The following is a 20,117-nucleotide window of genomic DNA, read 5'->3' as shown; positions in this document are numbered from 1 at the left end:
ATAAAAAAATTAATGCGCCACATAGTACGCCCCTTTTAGCCACGCAACTTTTGTATTCAACAATTTGTTGGCCGATGACATCAGTCATCAGACTGGTCCGATAGTCTTAATATTATATTGATATTAATTTTGCAAATTTTCAGATACCGTCTTCGGAGCTTAGGCATCGTCGTGGTGAGAAGTGGATCACGCTTCTCCAGGGATTTATTCTATCGTGGACACATCGGCGTAAATCGTGACACAAGCGAATATTCCACGGGAGTAGGAAGCCGGCGTTCGGAAGGGGAGACAGCGAGAAATTAATCGTAATTTGCTTACGCGTGAAAAGGCTGATCCAGTCGAGCCGCGTAGAAGCAGAGAAGCGTGAAAGCACGACAAGCCGAGCACTGCGAGCGGCAAGGCGAGATTAACAACGCGAAGGAAAAGCTGTGTTTCCAAATGACTGCGTTACAAGGAGGATTTACTGCGGCTATAATTATAGGTAATAAAGCCAGAGACGTGGAAACCAGAGCGGCATTTGTCTGCACCGAAATATTCGTTATCGACGGCGGCGTTGTAAAAACTGTTTCCAGAAACTGTACCGCCGCTAGTACACCAGCGTGCCACGGCTTTGTTTCAATTGCGATGCTGTCGGTGCCTACCGATTTCTCGGCGTCCACGCCACGCGAGCGATTTTAGTAGCAACGCTTCCTAATAAGAAACCGATACCCAATTACCTTTCCTTCGTTGGAACTTTCTCACCATTCCGTTGCGACGTCGATACGATGAAACACGCTCCAATCTTTTATTCGAGCCTGCCGCGTTTCTCGTTTCACGAAGGATCGTTATTATCAATAAGTACAAACTGAACAAAATGCTACAATTTATACGAAATAAGCAGGTGTCTTAAAATACTTCTGGAGTGTAATTATCGATGATAAATCGATAATTCCACGTTCTGTACACGTTTCTCGACAAATTGAATTTCCCGCCCATCGGTATTGAACATTCGTCCGCGCGCATATTCGGCGATCACAAGGAACGCTGTAAAACGAAGGATTTCGTTGGAGAATGTATCATCGTGTCGTCGTTATGCTAATGCTAATTGTAACGCGCGAGCCACAGTTTGTTGCGTCGAGAAAGTAACAGGGTCCTGAGCGCGCGCGTAAGAAGAATCAGGGGACCTTCGTCGGCTAAAATAAAAGAGAGCGAACGATGATATCTCGGGCAATTTATCCTTTTTTTTTCTATCGCGCTTTCATCGCTTATTTTTCGAAAGAAGGCGTCCTCTCTCCGCTGGTAATTTGTCCCTACGGCGAAGGATAATCGTCGATAATCTATTACACCGATATTCCGTTCCGTTCTTCCTTTTCTCGGCGCCCTTTTTCCTCACCTGCCTCGCTCGAAGGCTTCGCGCACCCCAAAAATGGAACGTTTCAATTAAACCGTTCGATTTTGCTGTTGCGGCGCGCGCGTTCGCAGACAACAGACATTTAAAATGTAATTATATCGCACTAGGTGCTTTTAATTGCGCAAAAGCGAAATGAAGTTGATAATAATTGAATACGTTCGTTTCATACGGAAGCTCTTAAAATCTCGGCATAATTGATCGCTGCTCTAAGGTGAAAAATCGTAGAGATTGTAAAAGTTTCGCGATGAAAAGGCATGAAAGTCAACGTGCAGCCGACCCGAAAACGAGCGCTACGGTTGTACTAATTACGGAAACAACGGAACGGCGTAAAGTAACGAAGTTAGTTATCTTATCGGGAGTGTCCACCATGCGTGTTGAGGAAAAGTGGAAGAGCTTGGAAGGTCGAGCTATCAGGAAAGTACCGGCGAGACATTCGCGCAGATATTTCTGCGTCGTAAATCAAGCAGTCCTGCCGATCGAAAATTAGGATAACGTTGCCACCGGTCGCAGCCGTTTCTCTGCCGTTTTAACAATATTAGTCGACTATTTTGTAATACTATTTTAATTGCAAGATGGAGGCATTTGTTTCAAACTATTATTATTGTAACATTAAAATTACCGTGCCCTCGATGCGACTAATCTATTATACACTGAATATACTGTGAGAGAATTTCAAATGTTTCGAGATTTTCTAAGGAACGACCAAGCAATATTTAAAGAGAAACAAAATGTTGTTGGAACCGGCGGCACCGTCGGGGCTCGGTTTTGAACGCGATTGCACAGCTTTCCATTCAATATAATGATTTTATCAATCGGGGGAAGTGTAAATAACAGCCGATAAAAGGGGAACCGAACGCGGAACGCGCACAGTTTTTGCCGCAGTGATCCCGAGTGTGATTCCTAGATTCTAGAGTAATCGCGAGCCGAGTCGGCTCGGCTCGGCTCGGCTCGACCGTGCACATGGCATGTCGCGTGTTGCTCGAGGAGAACGACGGTATTGTTTACCGACTCGTTATTTATATAGCGAAGGCGCATTGGTAATAACCGCGCCGTGTCGCTTTGTCCCGGCGAGCCGCGTTAACCGGTAACCGGTACGCGAAAGATAACAGAAACGCCACACCAGACACGGTCACTCGTCGCTTCACGTGACCCCGCCGAACGGAACCAAACAGCAAATTATTAATGCCGTTCTCTCTTCCAGGTGTCTTTTCGTTCGATCACCGATCACCGTCGCCGAGCCTCCAGAAAATTTCAACGCCGGTCGGCGGTCTCCACGATGGCTGTGGAAACTCTCCGCGCGCTACGATCTGCGACGAATACTCGACTGTTTCAACCGTTCGTCGTTTCGTGAGAACGAATCAACGGCACACCTGTACGGTACACCTGTACGGTGCATTCGGTACAACGAAAAATCCGGACTAATTTTAACACTAAAACAGCCGTGTCTTAGACGCGACTTTATAGATGGAGAGTATGAGAATATGAGACATCCATTGTATTTTTTCGTCCAGACGATTTTAGGATAGTTGAAAAAGGTTTTATGGATATCCTTAGGTAATCTCATGAGCGTGAGTCCTGAGTTGGTAAAAAAAGATCCGTCGTGAATGGGCATACATTCTCGACGGAAATGATCGAGTCGTTTTTTAAGAAAAACAATTTATTCAATCGATACCGTCTCTATACCAATTATAAACATATTTTTTGGTTTTACCGATTAACACAAATCTGTTCATTCACGCTGGCACTCGTTGCACGCGCCGTCGACGGCACTCGCTCTCTGTCTCTCTCACTCTCTCGCTCACTCATTCGCTCGATAAGAGTCTGCTTGAATTATATATTATTCATTCTTAACCCTCAAGCTATCAAGTATGAGAAATCATTGTCGAATAAAACGCAACGTTACGCTGTTTTATTCCCGCGTGTGGTCGACCGCGCTCGCCGACGACACACGTATAGTCCTCGCGCGGCGAGAAGGCAACCTCGCGTTTACGTTCCCCCCACTCTTGCCAGCTGAAGAAAGCCTGACCACCGGTGGAAGAGAGGGGGAACGTAGACGCGGAGTCGCGTTCTTGTCGCGCGAGGACTATAGACGCCTTTCGAAATAGAACCGCGAGAATTCGACTGGTGCGCGAATATCCAATAAATCGACTGGTGCGCGAATTCCTACGAATCGACTGCAGTCGACTTTTGCAGTCGACTAAAATAAATCGAGGGTTAATCGGATCCGCGAATACGTCGCCGGCTATTCCTAACGGCTACGGGCGAACATCTCTTCGACGATACACGGATCCCGATCGCGGTATCCTTATATCGATCTAATTCAATTACGACTACAACGGTAACAGCGCAAGACGCGATCGCTTTTGTTTAACAATTATCCCGACAGCCCGGCCATTCGTCGCGGCAGCTGTTCGTCGACGCGGTCGCAAGCGGATTGGAAAAATATGAAAATTTCTACGCACGACGCGTTCGATTTTCCCGGCATTCGCGCGCCTAATTAATTAATCATAAGCTTAACGGTAGGTACACCTCGCTCCAAACGTATTGGGACACTCGCAGAAAATTCGATAAATTTCAGAAATCGATAGGAAATTATAAATTCTTCGATTTATTTCAAACTTGAGTGCAAATTAATGAAACTTTAACGAGCGGATTAATTGAATAATTGAAATATCGTGAATTTTACAAATTTAAATAAGTTCTATGAAATAAGAAGGCGTCTCAATACTTTCGGAGGTGAGGGTACGTATAACACAATCTGTACGTACGCACGCAGGACGCGGAGTCTTCGGTGAACTTCGGGGCTCTCGGTTCATTGGACTGAAAACCGATCAGATGAAAATTTCAATTGTCTCGAATTCATTTCGCGAGAGCCCGGACAGTACCGCTCGACCAGGTCCAACTTATTCTATCTTTGGTCCTCTAGCCGCTATGATTCGTTGCCAGACATCGAATTTCTTCTAGTACATTTTTTACAACGCTTCTCCAATCGTCCGTCTCTCTCTCTCTCTCTTTCTTTCTTTCTCTCCCTCAGATCAACGGGCGAAACGTATCGTTTGATCGCGATCGAATTATTAACATTCTAATTATGCTAAGTATACCAAATTGTAATTTTGATTTCGCAGTACGATTTGTGCTTATATCCAAACAGAATCAATTGCACGGGAGTCGAGAGTTACACTTTGGTTCCAGAAAACGTTGCGAATTATATAGTCTACATTACATAGTTTCGTACAAATTTGGTCGCATTGAAACGTCACTACAGCTAGCGCACAATTACAATCTGTTCTCGATCAACAACGCCTTTCTTTTTGTAAATACCTTGTTGTATCAAATTTTAGAATGCTCTGAATATAAATATTATAATTATATCCGTATATAGATGCGATATAATTACAGATATAATTCGTTTGTAAATGGACGTTTTCGATCGTATCAAGGCACATTGTTCTCCGTTACGATTCTCGTGCGATCGTGGATCCCGATTCGCGCGGATCGCGTAAAAATCGTTTTTTTTTTTTCGGGCAGTGTGGAATGCAGACAGCAACGACACCCACCGATCGTTCGCGATCGATTCGATAAATAAGTGTACGTACATATATATAAGTATTTAAACGAGAAAAAAAAAACCCTGCACGTGCAAATTGGTAACGCTGGATCGTATGTTACGAAATGAGAAAAACGCAAACATCGTTGTCCGCACACGCGGATACGCGGCACACGCGCGTGCGAATTGGCCGAGAGTTGCCTACGGACGTACAGGTGCGCGCGATCTTGTCGAAAGACGACAGCAGCTCTCTTCTTTCTCGCCTCGACTAGGTACAGCGGAATTATTTTTAGACAATTTTCGTTGCAAACGGGTCGTCGATTTTACACGTTTTGCCGCAGCGCTCCGTGCGCGTATTAAAAATCGTGGACCGAATTTCAGCTGACCACACGAGTAGCAAAAAAATCGGTGGACGCGGCGATCGGCGTCTCGTAGGCCTCGGTTTCTCAATCAAGGGACGTGTAATTTACCTAGTTGCTAACGCATCCGACCGTGCTTCCATACACAACGCATCCTTTCTCACACACTCCATACACGTAGTATACGCGCGCGTGTATATACATTATCATTTTCTTGCATCTACTTTTTTTTAATGTAATAATTCTATTTAGATTTATATCTCTATTTATATTTATACTTTGTCTGTCTTCAAGTATAGATTTCATTTCTATATGTATATACATGTACAATACGTACCGAAAAGTACTGCAATAATGGACGGTTGATGATTCCCTAAAAGGCTAAAAATCCTTGATCACTCGTCGATGACTATAGTTATAACTCGAGCTCTCGAGGTACGGCGCAGAATCGTCGCGCCCACGCGGACGGGGGTGTTGCTGTTCCCGCGATTGAAAATGGTAATCCGCCGTCGAGGAATTTCCGTAGAAAAATTTGCTAACAACGCTTTTCTTATCTCTACGCGTTACACACGTTTACGCTGCTTCGAAAACGTTCCAAACAAGTGAACGACACACTCTTGGTATTTACAATTATTTTGCGGCACGTCAGAGGCAACGCGCAGAGAGTTGTGCAGAATTGCAATCGAATTATCCGAGCGATTACAAAGTAATTCAATTACACTGTAGTTCAATTACAAAGCGATCCGATTCGTATCCCAATTACACGAATTGCACCGTAATTCAATCGCGTTCCAACCGAATTACCGTAGAATCCGACCAACACACGCTCGCGATTAAAATAATCGAATTATCCGAGAGGAGTTCGAATTACTAAATCGAACTACGACGTAACACGACCACGATGTAACCGAATCGGCACAACTCTGCGAACGCGTGAAATCTGCGGTCCGCCGATCAGATTTCCACGAGCCCGATCACTCTAGCCGAGGGTCGGCCCAACACCGCGAGAGAGTTTCGATGCCTACCCTAAACGGCGTCGCCCGCCGTCGATCGGATGCGAAGCGTCGATGCGTGCTGCAATGTACCGGAGCGCGCGAAGTTCGCGGTTACCGTTTCTCCTGAATGATCCTCCTTCTCGTTCGTTGTTCCAGCTGGTCGAAGGCGGTGACCGGTTCGAGGGAGGATACCCGACGGAACAGTCGATGCAGCGACGAGGACTCCGGGACGAGGACGGCCGCCGACGGATCTCAACTGTTGCCCGGTATCGGTATCATGTGATAAGCGGAAGGCGGCTGGATCGGCGGCGAGTGGTTGCTGCTCGGCTGCGATGGTAGCTGCAGGGAACGGTAGTCGAGGGCCGGGGCGGCCGGGTGCTGACCTTCCCGGTGCCGCCTCAGGTCCACCTTCCTCTGGAACGCTTTGTCGCACAGGCCGCACTGGAACGGCTTGTACCCGGTGTGCTTTCGCATGTGGGTGATCAGGTTGCTGCTCTGCGAGAACGCCTTGCCGCACACCACGCACTTGTGCGGCTTCTCACCTGCAACAGAAATTCCCGGGACCGAACTTTTAGACAACTCTCCGACGACAACCACCTGCGCCCGTCCTTCTTCTCAACTCTGCGACTACCTCGGACCACCACGGATCACGAGAACGACCGATATTTATATTTTTATTCTGCTCGTTTTAACCCATTGCGCTGTGATAACGTGTCAGACTCCTGGCGAATATTTTATGCAAGCTCTACTAAAGACGAATATTAATCATTTCTTCTACGTCGAAGTAAAAATATATGCTTCTGTTGCCAAAGTATAGAAACGATGGTAAATAAAGACAATTAAAGAAACAAAAATTGTCTGTATCTATTAATCAAATTATTAATGACAAATAAGTGCTAACGCGGCGCGAAAGGAGCAACAGTGCAATGGGGTTAAGATGACGTTGGACACTGTTTCAGCTTTATTTATACCAGCAATTTTAAAACGATGTTAGACGATATATCTTAGTAATTTTAAGACGAACCGCTTCTTTTATAAAGCAAAGATATTGTGTTTGCGAACAACAATTTGCATTAGCATCTTATTCGTTGCACAACACCCGTGCATGTTCGTTTCCAGGGATATTTTACAATTCTAATAGCGGCGGACAAAGTGGCTTTCGGCGCGTTTAAATTGTTAATAAACAGACGAATATTGCAAGTCGAAGAGCGAACTCGCAGGATGAGTCACGCAATGGTTACGTCATGCCCCGGCACGTTGCCAGTTACGGGGGAAAACGAAGAATCGCCGCTGAAAGCGATTTAAACGTCCATTATTGTCACTAAATAATGATAGCAGTGATTTATTATCAATTATTAGTAATATTTCATTATTTTGGAGAAGGCGTTTAATGCTTTATTTTCCCGATAATGATTTGCCTTTCTAAAGCAATTAAAAATTATTGTTATATATTCTATTATTATAATTATATGCTACTATTATTATTATTATTATTATTATTATTATTATTATTATTATTGTTATTGCTATCGCTGAAGCAATCGATTAGCGGGCAGAAACGGCCGCGGCAAGATGCAAATTCGATTAGCCGCCGATGAGAACGGAGGAGCGCGATTTGGAATAATGAGCCAAGGTGAATCGAGCGCACCTGAATCAACTGATAAATCGTGCCCCGGGCATTTCTCGTCGACGTTACGAACAATCCGTTTGCGTCAGAGACGAACAAAGTCCCGGCCGTGACATGATGGATCTCCCATACGGTTCTCTCTTCCTTCGAACGGCAAACGATTCCCGTTGCCCGGAACAAAAACGGCGCGGCGACGAGCAGCCTCGCCGTTTTCAAAGCATTGACAGTTTAACGATCTACGATCGAACGCGAACGGGAACGAACACTCGTTCCCGGCTCGCGAGACGCGAAAATTCGTTAGTTTAGAAAATTAGTTTCGATTCTTTCTAGTTAAACGAACGGCGCTTTTTATTTACGGCAATTTATCTTTCGTTTGGGAGAAATTATGTTGCATTTATAGGACGTGTATTATTTATAATAATAGTAATAATAATAATAGGAATAATAATGGGAATATTAATGCGAATATTAATGCGAATATTAATGCGAATGGAATAGAAAAGGAATCGACGAAAAGCCTCCAAGCTATCCTACTATTAAATAAATTCATTGCATTAATTATAATTTTATTAGCGAATTTGTTTTTCCACCGAATCGGAAATAAACGTAGCCTGGTAGTCGCGGTATTTAAAAAGCGGTATTTAAAAAACAACTTCGACGCCGGTTTCCGACAGAAATTATTTAATCAAAAAATTGCTGAAACAACAGCATCGTTCCTGTTTCTTTCGATTGCAGAAGATCGAACGTCCCGATTATATACACCTTTTTTGCGACGGTGCAACGCGCGTCGCTTCCCGCGCAAATGTTTGCCGCGTTAACCGGCCGACTATTAAGCAGTTTCAGACTAGAAAACGAGCGGTGTTGGCGAGAGTCAGCAGCTAGCGAGCACACAGTTCGCCGAAGCGTCTTTGTCGACGAGCGCAAGAAATTCGTAGCAAGTCCAATATTTGCGGCAACGACCATTATCGGGTCGTTTAAGAATCGTCTCTCGTTGCGGATCGGGGCGGCCGATAAACGGCGCGAGCGCGGACTCGTTCGGAGTAGTTCTCGATTAGTCGTCTAACGACTGATCGCTCAAACGGCGGCTCCGCGCGATCGCGAAACGCTGATAAAAAAACAGGCGGCCGCGCGTAAGCCCGCTTGTCGTTAAGATTCTATCGAGAAGAAATTAATTTCGCTCGGAGCCGCGTTATTGTGCCGAACCAACTTATCTAAACTGCGCGCGCGCGAGAGAGAGAGAGAAAAGAGAACGCTCCGGCCACGTATAGCCACTCGTCTTCTTCGATCACTTCGAACGATCTTTCGCTGCGGGGATACTCCCATTCACAAACAACCGACGAGCCGACAGCTAAATTGTTTAACCAGGCCAAAAACATCGACACGTTCGGTTTTCATTTTTCTTTTTTTGACGATGCCGGTTATGTGTAACGAAATGCACGGAGCTTGGAAAATTTTTTCGAGACATTCCATTCGAAATTATTTGATACAATTTTAAGAAGTGATAGAGCGTGGACAAAGTTGGAATTAAAATTGGTCAACTTTGACGGAGGATAACTCGGTGAAAAATCATCGTAGGATGATGATCTTTTTTTTTAATTGAAGCTCGAAGCTTCTATTTTAAGAAGGTGTTTCTCGATTTGAACCTCGATGCATTCGTATTATTGTAATTTATTCAAAGYGAAGCCATGTTTGGCATATCGAGTATTGSCGGGTTTGACGCAGGGCACGGAGCTTGGAAAATTTTTYGGGGACATGCCATTCGCAGGGAAATAAAGTTTAAGCTTMCCTCTTTAATTTAAAGAAAGTTCKACGGGGCTGCGATTTTTTTTCGCAAAGTTACAGCACTTTAAAKGTAACCCTTGCATTCTCGTCGTTRTCGCTATCGGATTGCGCGGCACCGGATGCAAGGGTTACTTYAAACTGCTGTAACTTYGCGAGAAAAAATCATAGCCGGGTCTAACTTTTTTTAAATYAAAGAAGAARGATCGAACTTTATTTCCCTGGAAACGGCAAGTCTGAAAAAAATTTTCSCMACTCTGGGMAMAATTTTTTTAAAGTCGACAATGTTCGACGACGAATCACAGCTTCGTATCTAAAGGGTTGCCGCGGATAAGGGKGGATGGAACTTRAAATCCAGAAAGCCTGTCATAAAGTAGAAGTTTCGAGCTTCGATCTCTCGGAGAAGTCGTCGCGATGCGATTATTGTTGCGAAAATTGCTTAATCCACACTCGCGGTAAACTGGACAAGTTCACCCTGCAAACTACCCTCGCGGACAAATTGCAGGGTTAAAGTTTTTCACGGATGAGTTTTTATTGGTCGGCTATCGAACGGTATACCACTCGCTGAAAAACCTCTAAGGGCAGTTTCGACCATCTTAATCGGCTTTATGCCCTTACTCTTCTTCCTTCACGACTCCGATAAGACACACTCGCAACGCGTCGATACGCTAAAAGATTGTCACAATGTCCTCCTCCTCCTCTCTTTCGAGATTAGGCGTGACATCGATTTTCGCGGCGATCCAACGACGTGTAATCGGCGTCGCGTCGAACCCGTTCGCTATAAATACGAACAATAGCGCGACGGGACGCGACGCGACGCGACGCGACGATGACGGCTTGTTATCACAAGCACCGCCACCGTCCCGTGGTTCGTTTCTGTCACCCGCTTGGAGAGAGAGGACGGCGCAGAGAAAAATACCATTATCGTAATTGTTCCGCTCGGCTTTCCCTCTACCAACCCTTTTACAACTAATGAAAGATGGTTGTCTCTGCGGTCTTTTCTGGGACAAGGCGCCATCTTATTATCGATATACGATTTCCCGGAATTGGAATGGGGGTCGCAGTGCTCGACGGTGCACCGCCGAATATTATATTAATAATAATACGATCAGCTGTGTCTCTATAAAACAGAGAAGATTATCGAATAAATAATATTAAACGGAGATTATATACATAGAAATTGTACAAATATAAATAAAGAGAAAAATGAGAGAGTAGAGGAAGAAAAAATATTTTCCCTTATTTTCTCACCCCCTTTTTCTCTCCCTTTATCTATAGAATTTTTAATACAGTTTGCGAGTAACAAAATAGAGACAATGATGCGAAGATAATATTTCTTAGGGCGTTTCTGCGGAGAAAAAGAATCGAATAAAAATAATACGAATTAAATTATTATATATATATAAAATATCATATATATATTAAAAGTAATATATTTAAGTATATAAATCGTTGTTAAAAACAAACGTTGTTGTTCCAAACAAAAAGACCGCGTCTCTGTGATCGAATTTTCGTTGGCCGACACAATAACGAAGAAATCGCTCGAATAATGAAAATAGAAAAAGAATATCGGCGTCTATCGAATGCCGGGGAGCGCGCGCGAATTTTTCAAAGCCGTGTCGCCTCAATGGTATATTCTTCTATTTTCCGTATCGGCATTGTTGTTCCTTCCATTAAAGATTCCCGTATAGGCGCCGGTGAAACTCCGCGCAGCGGATGGGCCGGGGACACCGTTTTTCTATTCCGATCACAGAATTCCCCATTGTGCATTAAGAACGACGGCGTATAACCGGCGGAAGTGTGATATCATTGAAAACACCTGTTTCTACTGTCCGCGAACACAAAGACAATCTCCATTTTCTAATTGCGAAGGGAAAACGTCCGAGGCGCAGCACGCGACGACGAACCTTTCTCTCTCTCTCTCTCTCTCTCTCTCTCTCTCGTTCCTACGTTGGACGAAACAAATCGTCGTTTCCGACCGGCGTCCAACTTTCGCCGACGATTTTTCCAATCGATATGTAATCTTAATAAATTGTTTAACTAGGTGTCATCGGTACAGCGAAATTCTTTTAGATTTTAATTAATCGTCGAACGGGAATAATAGTATTATTATTATAATTAATTAATTAAATTGTACGTTGATTTTAATAAATTCTTTAGCTAACGTCGACGTAATGAAATTGTTATGAACTAATTGTGATATACATCGTCGAACGAGTATTGCTCGATAGAATAAAATTATTATAAATTAAATGCTATAAATTGTCTGACGAGTAATGGCTCCATGCAACGAAATTATTGTAAATTAAACGCAATAAATTATCTAACAAGTATTTACTCGATACAATAAGATTATTATAAATTAATTGCGATAAATTGTCTAACGAATATCGATACGAACGATGCAGTGACGTTACAAATTAATTCTAATTGATTCTAGCGAATCGCGACGAACGATCGCGTGAAATAATAAAATTCGCGGACGATTAAGCATCGAAAATACGTACGGAGGCGACGTACTATTTCGGAACCCGGCGACATTCAACCGGTGGAACACGTCAACTTGAACTTGAACGCGACCGTCGTCGTCCGCCGCGCGCATTGTTTTTATCGTCGCCCGTACCCGCGACTCCCTTCTTTCCTCCTCTTTTTTTGTAACTGTTTTTTTTTCCTTTTTTTCGTCGAGAAGTAATTCGCGTCTGTGTTTACACGCGACGGCAGATAAGCTCCGGCGTACATTCGCCGTATGCGGGCGACTCCTCCGCCGTGCAGAACGTTGCAGCAACGGCAATCGAAGCGGAATGATATAACACAACAGTAAAACCAGTTGTTGCGAACGCTGCGATAAGAGGGGAGCCCTGTCTCTTGAAAAATTCGCTCGACGACACGGAAACTTGTATATTATTCGACCCTTTGCACTTTAGAGGCGCCAATGAAAATTGCTGTATACTTTTGAAAATAATTATGACATTATCGAAGACCCTTTTAATTAAAAGACTGTTAATTAACCTTTTAGATACTACGCGCCACTATAGTGGCTTTCGCGAATGGCTCGCGCTTTGCTCAATTGTTTTATTATTTATTAAAGCAAACAATTAAAGTGAAAGTGTGTATATATAATATATATAGAGTATTGTAATCTCGACAAAAAGTGGTATAGGTTGGTAGATAGGCGTCCGTTCAATTTGTTGCGCGGTGGCGTTTCGCGCGAAGACGAGAGCCCATTAAAAAGGGATTATCTATTTTTGGGAAGTGGGGGCCACTGGGATTAGTATTTACGCCCAATCGACGTACTTAATTCTGTCCAAGGATATCCCCGGACAGCGCGAAGACGTCAATTTAGAAGCCAGACGTCGAAGACGATATTTAAGACGTTTCGAAACACTCGCTTCATATAGTGGATCTAGATTTAAATTACCGGACCAATGATTTTCGATAAACTAAATTATTATTTAGCGAGAATACAATTTTAGCGACTATACAATTCTAGTAACTATATAATTTCAGTGACTATACAATTTTAGTAACTATACAGTGTAAATATAATTTTCAACTCGGCCTCCTAAGAGATGGAAGAAGCCAACGCAATAAATCGAGCGTAAACATCGAATATCGTCTATTGACCGAGCACGAAAAGTAAAAGGAATTTATAGGACACCCCAATATTAATTGCTATCGAGTACGAGTTACGGTAGCGCCGGGTCAGCGCGGGGGTGGGGTCGAAAATAGGAAAGCAATTTCATGCGGACGGATAATATTTATCGAGAGTGTCGGCGACCGAAGAAGAACGTGTAACACGCGTACGTCGTCGTTTTCTATCGATCCATTTCGACTCTCATTACCGAACCCTTACCGGAGAGTGAGAGAGAGAAAGAGAGAGAGAGAGAGAGCCGGGTTTAAATATTTACCGAGCGAAACGTTTACTTCGCGGCCGATTTTAATGATAGGCACCCGACCCGGGGATACGCTCCGTCGAGTCGCCCGTGTACGGTGTATGTTTTGGTAGCCGGAGTTGCCCGGACCGTTTAATTATGCAACGATCGCTTAATGAACTTCATATAATGGCGTCGCGTAGATTACGAGAGAGCCCCGGGATCCGCGATATTGATTTTCCCCGACGCCCATATTTCTCTCTCTCTCTCTCTCTCTCTCTCTCTCTCTCTCTATCTATCTATCTATCTCCGTCTTCTTTATCGACGCGGACAAATTAACCGGTATCTTATTAATCGATCAGTCGACGACAACGCCGCGCGTCGACGCGAAATCATTACGGGACGACGATCGTTCCTTTCCGACGGAATCGTTTCTGACTTCCGGTTCTGCCATTCGAACTGAAGGAATTTTTTAAATTTATTTTTTACATATTTTTTAAATATTCTCACTTTTTTTCAGATATCTTTTCAATCTTTTCAGAATTTTTTAGATACTTTTTCAATCTTTTCAGAATTTTTTAGATATTTTTTTAATCTTTTCAGAATTTTTTGGATACTTTTCCAATCTTTTCAGAATTTTTTATCATTTTCTTTTGGAATTAGAGAATATTTCTTACGTGGAATAAATCAGTAATTTATGGAATATACATATGGAATTTTATAATTTGTAGAAACGTGTAACCAAGCGGTGGACTATTTGTGATTTTATTCACTAACGTTTTTCGATATATTTCTTAATTTTATTTAGTAATCGTAACATAGGAGGAGATAAAGTCCAGCTCGCCTCTTATCGGTCAGTGAGATTGTTCTTATAACAATAACGTTCAATAATTGTTCAATAACGAAAGCCGTGGATTGTCTCTTGGGCTAAAGAAAAAAGTTACGATCTCGGTAACCCCTCGTTCAAATATCGAACACTTGCAATTACGTGAGAGAATTTCGAATCGGGCCGTTAATACGTTTAGCGTGACAGCCGAGGGTCTCTCGCGAAAACTCGCGTGATTCCGTTGTGATTTGGTTCGAGCCGCGAATCGACGAGGGGGCCCCTCGGCATGCATTTAAGGGCTGGATCGCCCCGGTCGGAGAAAACTTTTCAAGGGTATGCTCTAATGATAGTTCGCGGTCGCATCAAGGGTTGCGGGCAACGCAGTCGCACACGGGGTCCGCTCGTCAATTTTTCAGCAGAGTTTTCTCTGACGAAACCGTTACGGTGTAAATAATGCCTGTGGGAGGTGCGCCAGCCCTCATTGTTACGCATATAAAGCTGAGAGAGAGAGAGGGTCTTTATATATTGAGAGAGGGACGCGTTTCGGAAACGAAAAACTTTTCTCGCGAGACCCTCGGAAAGGGGTCGGTTTTCGTGGCCGATCGCCACCCACCTCTACCTAACTCGCGATTATAGGTTAGTTTTCTGCTCAATCGAGAAACCATTTTCAAACGCGCGAGAGAATGGTCTTCTAGATTTAGGTAAACAATTTCCGGAAGATAAATAATCTTTTCAAGAATAAATATTTTACTCGGTGAACTGGGTCGATATTTTGTTAGAATAAAATTTTATTACAAAAAATTATTCGATACGTTATTATTAAAAAGAATTTAATTGCAAGAGATTATTCCACATTTTATTCTAACAAAAGGCTGCTCTCGAAGTGTTCGTCCGAATAAATAAATAATTACTGAAACACGATTTCATCCGCGCAATTTACTCGAAGAAATTATTCGGCGCGTTTATCAAATTTTGTTCGGCTAAATTGTTCACTTGTATTAAAGAAATACAATTGTTATTCTGATAATAATATACAATTGTTATTATTAAAGAAATACAATTGTTATTCCGATAATAATATACAATTGTTATTATTAAAGAAATACAATTGTTATTCCGATAATAATATATACAATTGTTATTATCAAAGAAATACAATTGTTATTCCGAGTACGTGCTCGTCGTATTATCCGGATGAAATTGTGTTCGAATAAATGTCCACCCGAGGCGCAGCGCGTGTATCGATCTCATCCCCCAAGAAAACGCGCGCGTCCCGCGTGCTCGCAGGAGAGTAGGGACGTTTTTCTCGCCGGAAAAACACGTGCAGGTTTTATCGCATCCGTCGGGCCGGCGGACTGCGGAACGGACACGGCGGATCAAGTTTTCAACGCGACGATAAACTGCAATTGAATAAAACAAGGGAATTGTTCGAACAGGAAGCATCGCCGATGAAATTCGCTCCGCTAATGCGCCGTCGACGACGACGACGACGACGACGACGACGTTGCTCGTATCGCAGAAAATTGCGCGCCCCGGACTGTTGCAACCGCGCGGGACAACAGAGACGCAAAAAGAGCCATTATCGTGGCGGAAAACGATTCCGCGTACGTACTTGAGGACGATCGAGCGCCCCTCGTTTTTATCGAACCAATTTAGGGGCTTGCGATATTATCGAACCAATTTATTGGGTTGCAATATTATCGAACCAATTTAGGGGGTTGCAATAGACATCCAGCGATTCCACGGGCTTTCTCCCCGGCACCGTGATCACGGCCTAAACGCCTAACTTCGATCACGACGTATAACCCTTAATAACCTAGAGTTTCAATTTTGATACCAATCTTTTAAACCGAATGTTCACATTTACTATTAGTTTTTTTTTATAGGTTGGCTGTACGTATTTCACTGTTGTATAATATTCTTTCCAACGAAATTAAAAAAAAAATCTAATGTCATTATTGTTTTATTTTATCTATGACATATTACTTGCGCGGCAAAGTGAACAGGTAAACACATTTTACTAAAAGTTTTGTTGAATACAAATTCGATATATTTTCTTTTTCTGAAGAATATAAATACCTTTGAGGTAAGTGAATATATTATTTTCGCTATGATATAATTATTTTTCGCGAGCGCGTGTTTTACTTGAAGAAACTAGTGCTATTTTTGATACTTAACGCCTGAAGTATCAAAATTGATACCTGGTTTTTTTTCCAAATAAATATGTAAAATAAATATTGTGATTTTTTTAGCTATTTTTCCCTTCATCTAGACCCTCGAGCAAACACAGTAATATTTAAAAAAAATCACTTTCGTAAATCAGGCTACTAAGGGATAAAACTGTTTCACAAGTTCGGACAGTCGCGCTGAACCACCGCTTTCTCGTCGGCGCGCCGCCATTTTGTAAGTGGCCGACGTTCCGTACCGTTTTCCTAACGGGTCTCCGCATCCTTATCGACACCATTTCGGATAAACAATTTTCCGTATCGCCGTCGTTGATATCAAAACGGATTAGTTTTATCACCGAGCGATTTGCCAAAGGCGAAAATTTTTCGGGGACATGCCATTCGCAGGGAAATAAAGTTTAAGCTTCCCTCTTTAATTTAAAGAAAGTTGGACGGGGCTGCGATTCTTTTTCGCAAAGTTACAGAACAAATTTATTTGACGTAGGTGAAATTTGAAATAAAAATTGGTCAACTTTGACGGGCGATAACTCGGTGAAAAATCATCGTAGGATGATGATCTTTTTTTTAATTGAAGCTCGAAGCTTCTATTTTAAGAAGGTGTTTCTCGATTTGAACCTCGATGCGTTCGTATTATTGTAATTTATTCAAAGCGAAGCCATGTTTGGCATATCGAGTATTGCCGGGTTCGACGCAGGGCACGGAGCTTGGAAAATTTTTTGGGGACATGCCATTCGCAGGGAAATAAAGTTTAAGCTTCTCTCTTTAATTTAAAGAAAGTTAGACGGGGCTGCGATTTTTTTCCGCAAAGTTACAGCACTTTAAAAGCAACCCTTGCATTCTCGTCGTTATCGCTGTCGGATTGCGCAGCACCGGATGCAAGGGTTACTTCAAACTGCTGTAACTTCGCGAGAAAAAATCATAGCCGGGTCTAACTTTTTTTAAATTAAAGAAGAAGGATCGAACTTTATTTCCCTGGAAACGGCAAGTCTGAAAAAAATTTTCCCAACTCTGGGCATTTTTTTAAAGTCGACAATGTTCGACGACGAATCACAGCTTCGTATCTAAAGGGTTGCCGCGGATAAGGGGGGATGGAACTTGAAATCCAGAAAGCCTGTCACAAAGTAGAAGTTTCGAGCTTCGATCTCTCGGAGAAGTCGTCGCGATGCGATTATTGTTGCGAAAATTGCTTAATCCACGCTCGCGGCAAACTGGACAAGTTTACCGGACAAGTTGCGATTTTGATTTAAAATTACTTGAAATAATTATACGTTATTTCGAATCAAACGGATAGGAAATTACGAACTCTATCAATTCTTCTGTCGACGAATAATTTCCTGGATGGTTTCGAGCGCGATCGACCGATTGATAAGCGAGCGTTGTCGCTCGCGCGGTTCTCCGCTCGTTAATCCTCCATCTCGTGTGTCTAATTAGACGCTTCTGAATTTCAGATGCGACCGACTACGTCAGCAGAAAACGTTCGGCATTATAGCCACGGAGAAACAAAACCTGGCGTTAGCGAGGGGTGGGTGGAGTGGGGGGGAGCAATTGATCCGAATTGGTTCGCGTCTAATTAAAGAGAATTAATGCGAGGAAGTGTGCAACCGATGGTCTGGCGATGGCACATGACCTACGAATCGACAGAGGAGTGTCCGCAAATAAATTGACGTCGAACGCCGTTCGCTCGCTTGATTGTTTAAATTAAACTCGCTTGAAACGATTGGTCGAGAATAAAATGAAAGATATAACCCTTTGCAGTCGCAGCCGTTTTAAATAGAAATCCGAAATATTTCTTCGGAATTACAGTGTTGCCATTTTGACATAAAATGGAGGATACGTTATAAAATTGAATTTCATGATTTATGTAACAGGAAAATAGCTCTTGACGATTTTTTAAATATTATTTTTTAATATTAAATTTTTAAATTTAATTCTTATTAAATTTAAATTTTTTTATATTTTAAATTTATAACTTCGTAAAGATTATTTCGAAACGTGCGACAGCGCGTTCGACAGCAAAGGGTTAATTATTTTAAACAAGTCGGAAATGATGCGACAGCGTTGTTGAATTAGGTTAGAATAGCGTATACTGTTGTTGATCTATGTACTGTGATCTTTTTAATAAATTAGAAATTAGTGGCAGCTTCTCATTGGTCACCGATTCGTTTTGTTGTTTATGGAATTGTGAATTTTACATGCAATGTCACGTTGCTCGCGTAAAATCGCTGCGAAAGCCTCGACGCGAGCTACGTCGCGCACGCGCACGCGCGCAAAAGTAGTTTACGCAAAAGTAGATCAATTAATGTAATTGCACGTTGTTTTTTTTTTCGCCGTGAAACGCGACAATATCCAGCGGACTCGCGATTCCGTTTTTCTAACTTGGTTTTAATATCCAAGAGAACGATTGCAACAAAAAGTTGGTCAACTTTGACCGACGATTGCTTCGCGAGGGATCATCGTATCGCGATCATCTTTGCCTCAAATTAAAGCTTGAAATCTCCGCTTCAAAATACTGTTCCTCGATTTTCAATTCCACGCGCCATCGTTCTTGTACAATTTTAACAACAAGACCACGTTTACCACGCTGATAATTGTCAATTGAAAAAAAAGGCGTAGACATTGAAAAATTTTTTTCGACCATGCCATTTGCAAGTCTGAATTATCTACAGTCTGTCTCACCGTTACACTTTCCGCAATGTTATCCCGCGATACCGGTCGCGCCGATATGTTCTTTTTAATAGTTTTCACAATCCGTCTGACAATTAACCGCCATTATCCGGCAAGGTCGCCTCTATCAAAGCACAAAGAAACAAAACGCGCGCATGTTTGCGAGTTAGCACGAGCGAGAACGCGTCAGTGTCTCAGCCGTTGCGTCTCTTCGTGTTCCACGTCTATTGTTTATTTATTTATTTATTTCATTTATTCGAGTTCCCAAAAATATTCGGACACCGACTTCGAACGTCGACTTTTATATTTAAATAAATATATATAGATAAATAGAAGAGGGGAGGAAACGTTTATAGTGTATAAAATTAAAAATGCAATAAATAGATTCATGCGTGTTCGCGCGCGTTTTTATAGGAGCGATTTCCGGCGCGCTAAAATCGAAGACTCGAAGCAACCGTCGCGGCGGCGGCGCGCGTTTCGTACTCCAGGGTTACATTATGCAACGCACGCGACAAATATTTTATCTAGCCGCTAATTACGCGTGTGTCGTCCAGTTTCGAAACGATTCGTTGGCGAACACGAGCTTCGCTTTTTCTCGAGCGAAAATCGGCGGACGTTTTTAAAAGCGCGCGCGCACGAATAAATCGGGGGGATGTTATTTGGTGAACGTTATTTCTGTCGCCGAATTTACCCTAACTCGTCGCGAGGAACGTTTTCGGGTATAGTAAGGGTTCGCGGGGCAGATTAGAGCGAAGCAGAGGAAAGAACGGAGAGAGCAGAAATATAGAGTATGAAGCAAAGCGTAAAGCAGAGCGTTGAAAAAATAGCAAAGCAAAGGATAGCAAAGAAAAGCACAGCAAAGCAAAGAAAAG

At 42.8% G+C, this 20,117-nt stretch overlaps 1 protein-coding gene across 1 annotated transcript in view; it reads right to left on the bottom strand.

The window, feature by feature from the left end:
- Positions 1-3,067: 3,067 nt before the first annotated feature.
- The window catches only part of LOC144471233 (uncharacterized), a 36,415-nt gene continuing 19,365 nt past the window's right edge, over positions 3,068-20,117 (bottom strand). The window contains exon 6 of the mRNA XM_078183104.1: positions 3,068-6,833. Within this exon, the coding sequence (XP_078039230.1) occupies positions 6,544-6,833 (290 nt within the window). The 3' untranslated portion in view covers positions 3,068-6,543. The remainder of the gene's footprint in view (positions 6,834-20,117) is intronic.

This window comes from Augochlora pura, chromosome 6 (assembly GCF_028453695.1).
Source record: "Augochlora pura isolate Apur16 chromosome 6, APUR_v2.2.1, whole genome shotgun sequence".
NCBI classification, from domain to species: domain Eukaryota; kingdom Metazoa; phylum Arthropoda; class Insecta; order Hymenoptera; family Halictidae; genus Augochlora; species Augochlora pura.
Note: the sequence above shows the minus strand (reverse complement) of the source record. Positions and strands in the feature narration are given on the sequence as shown.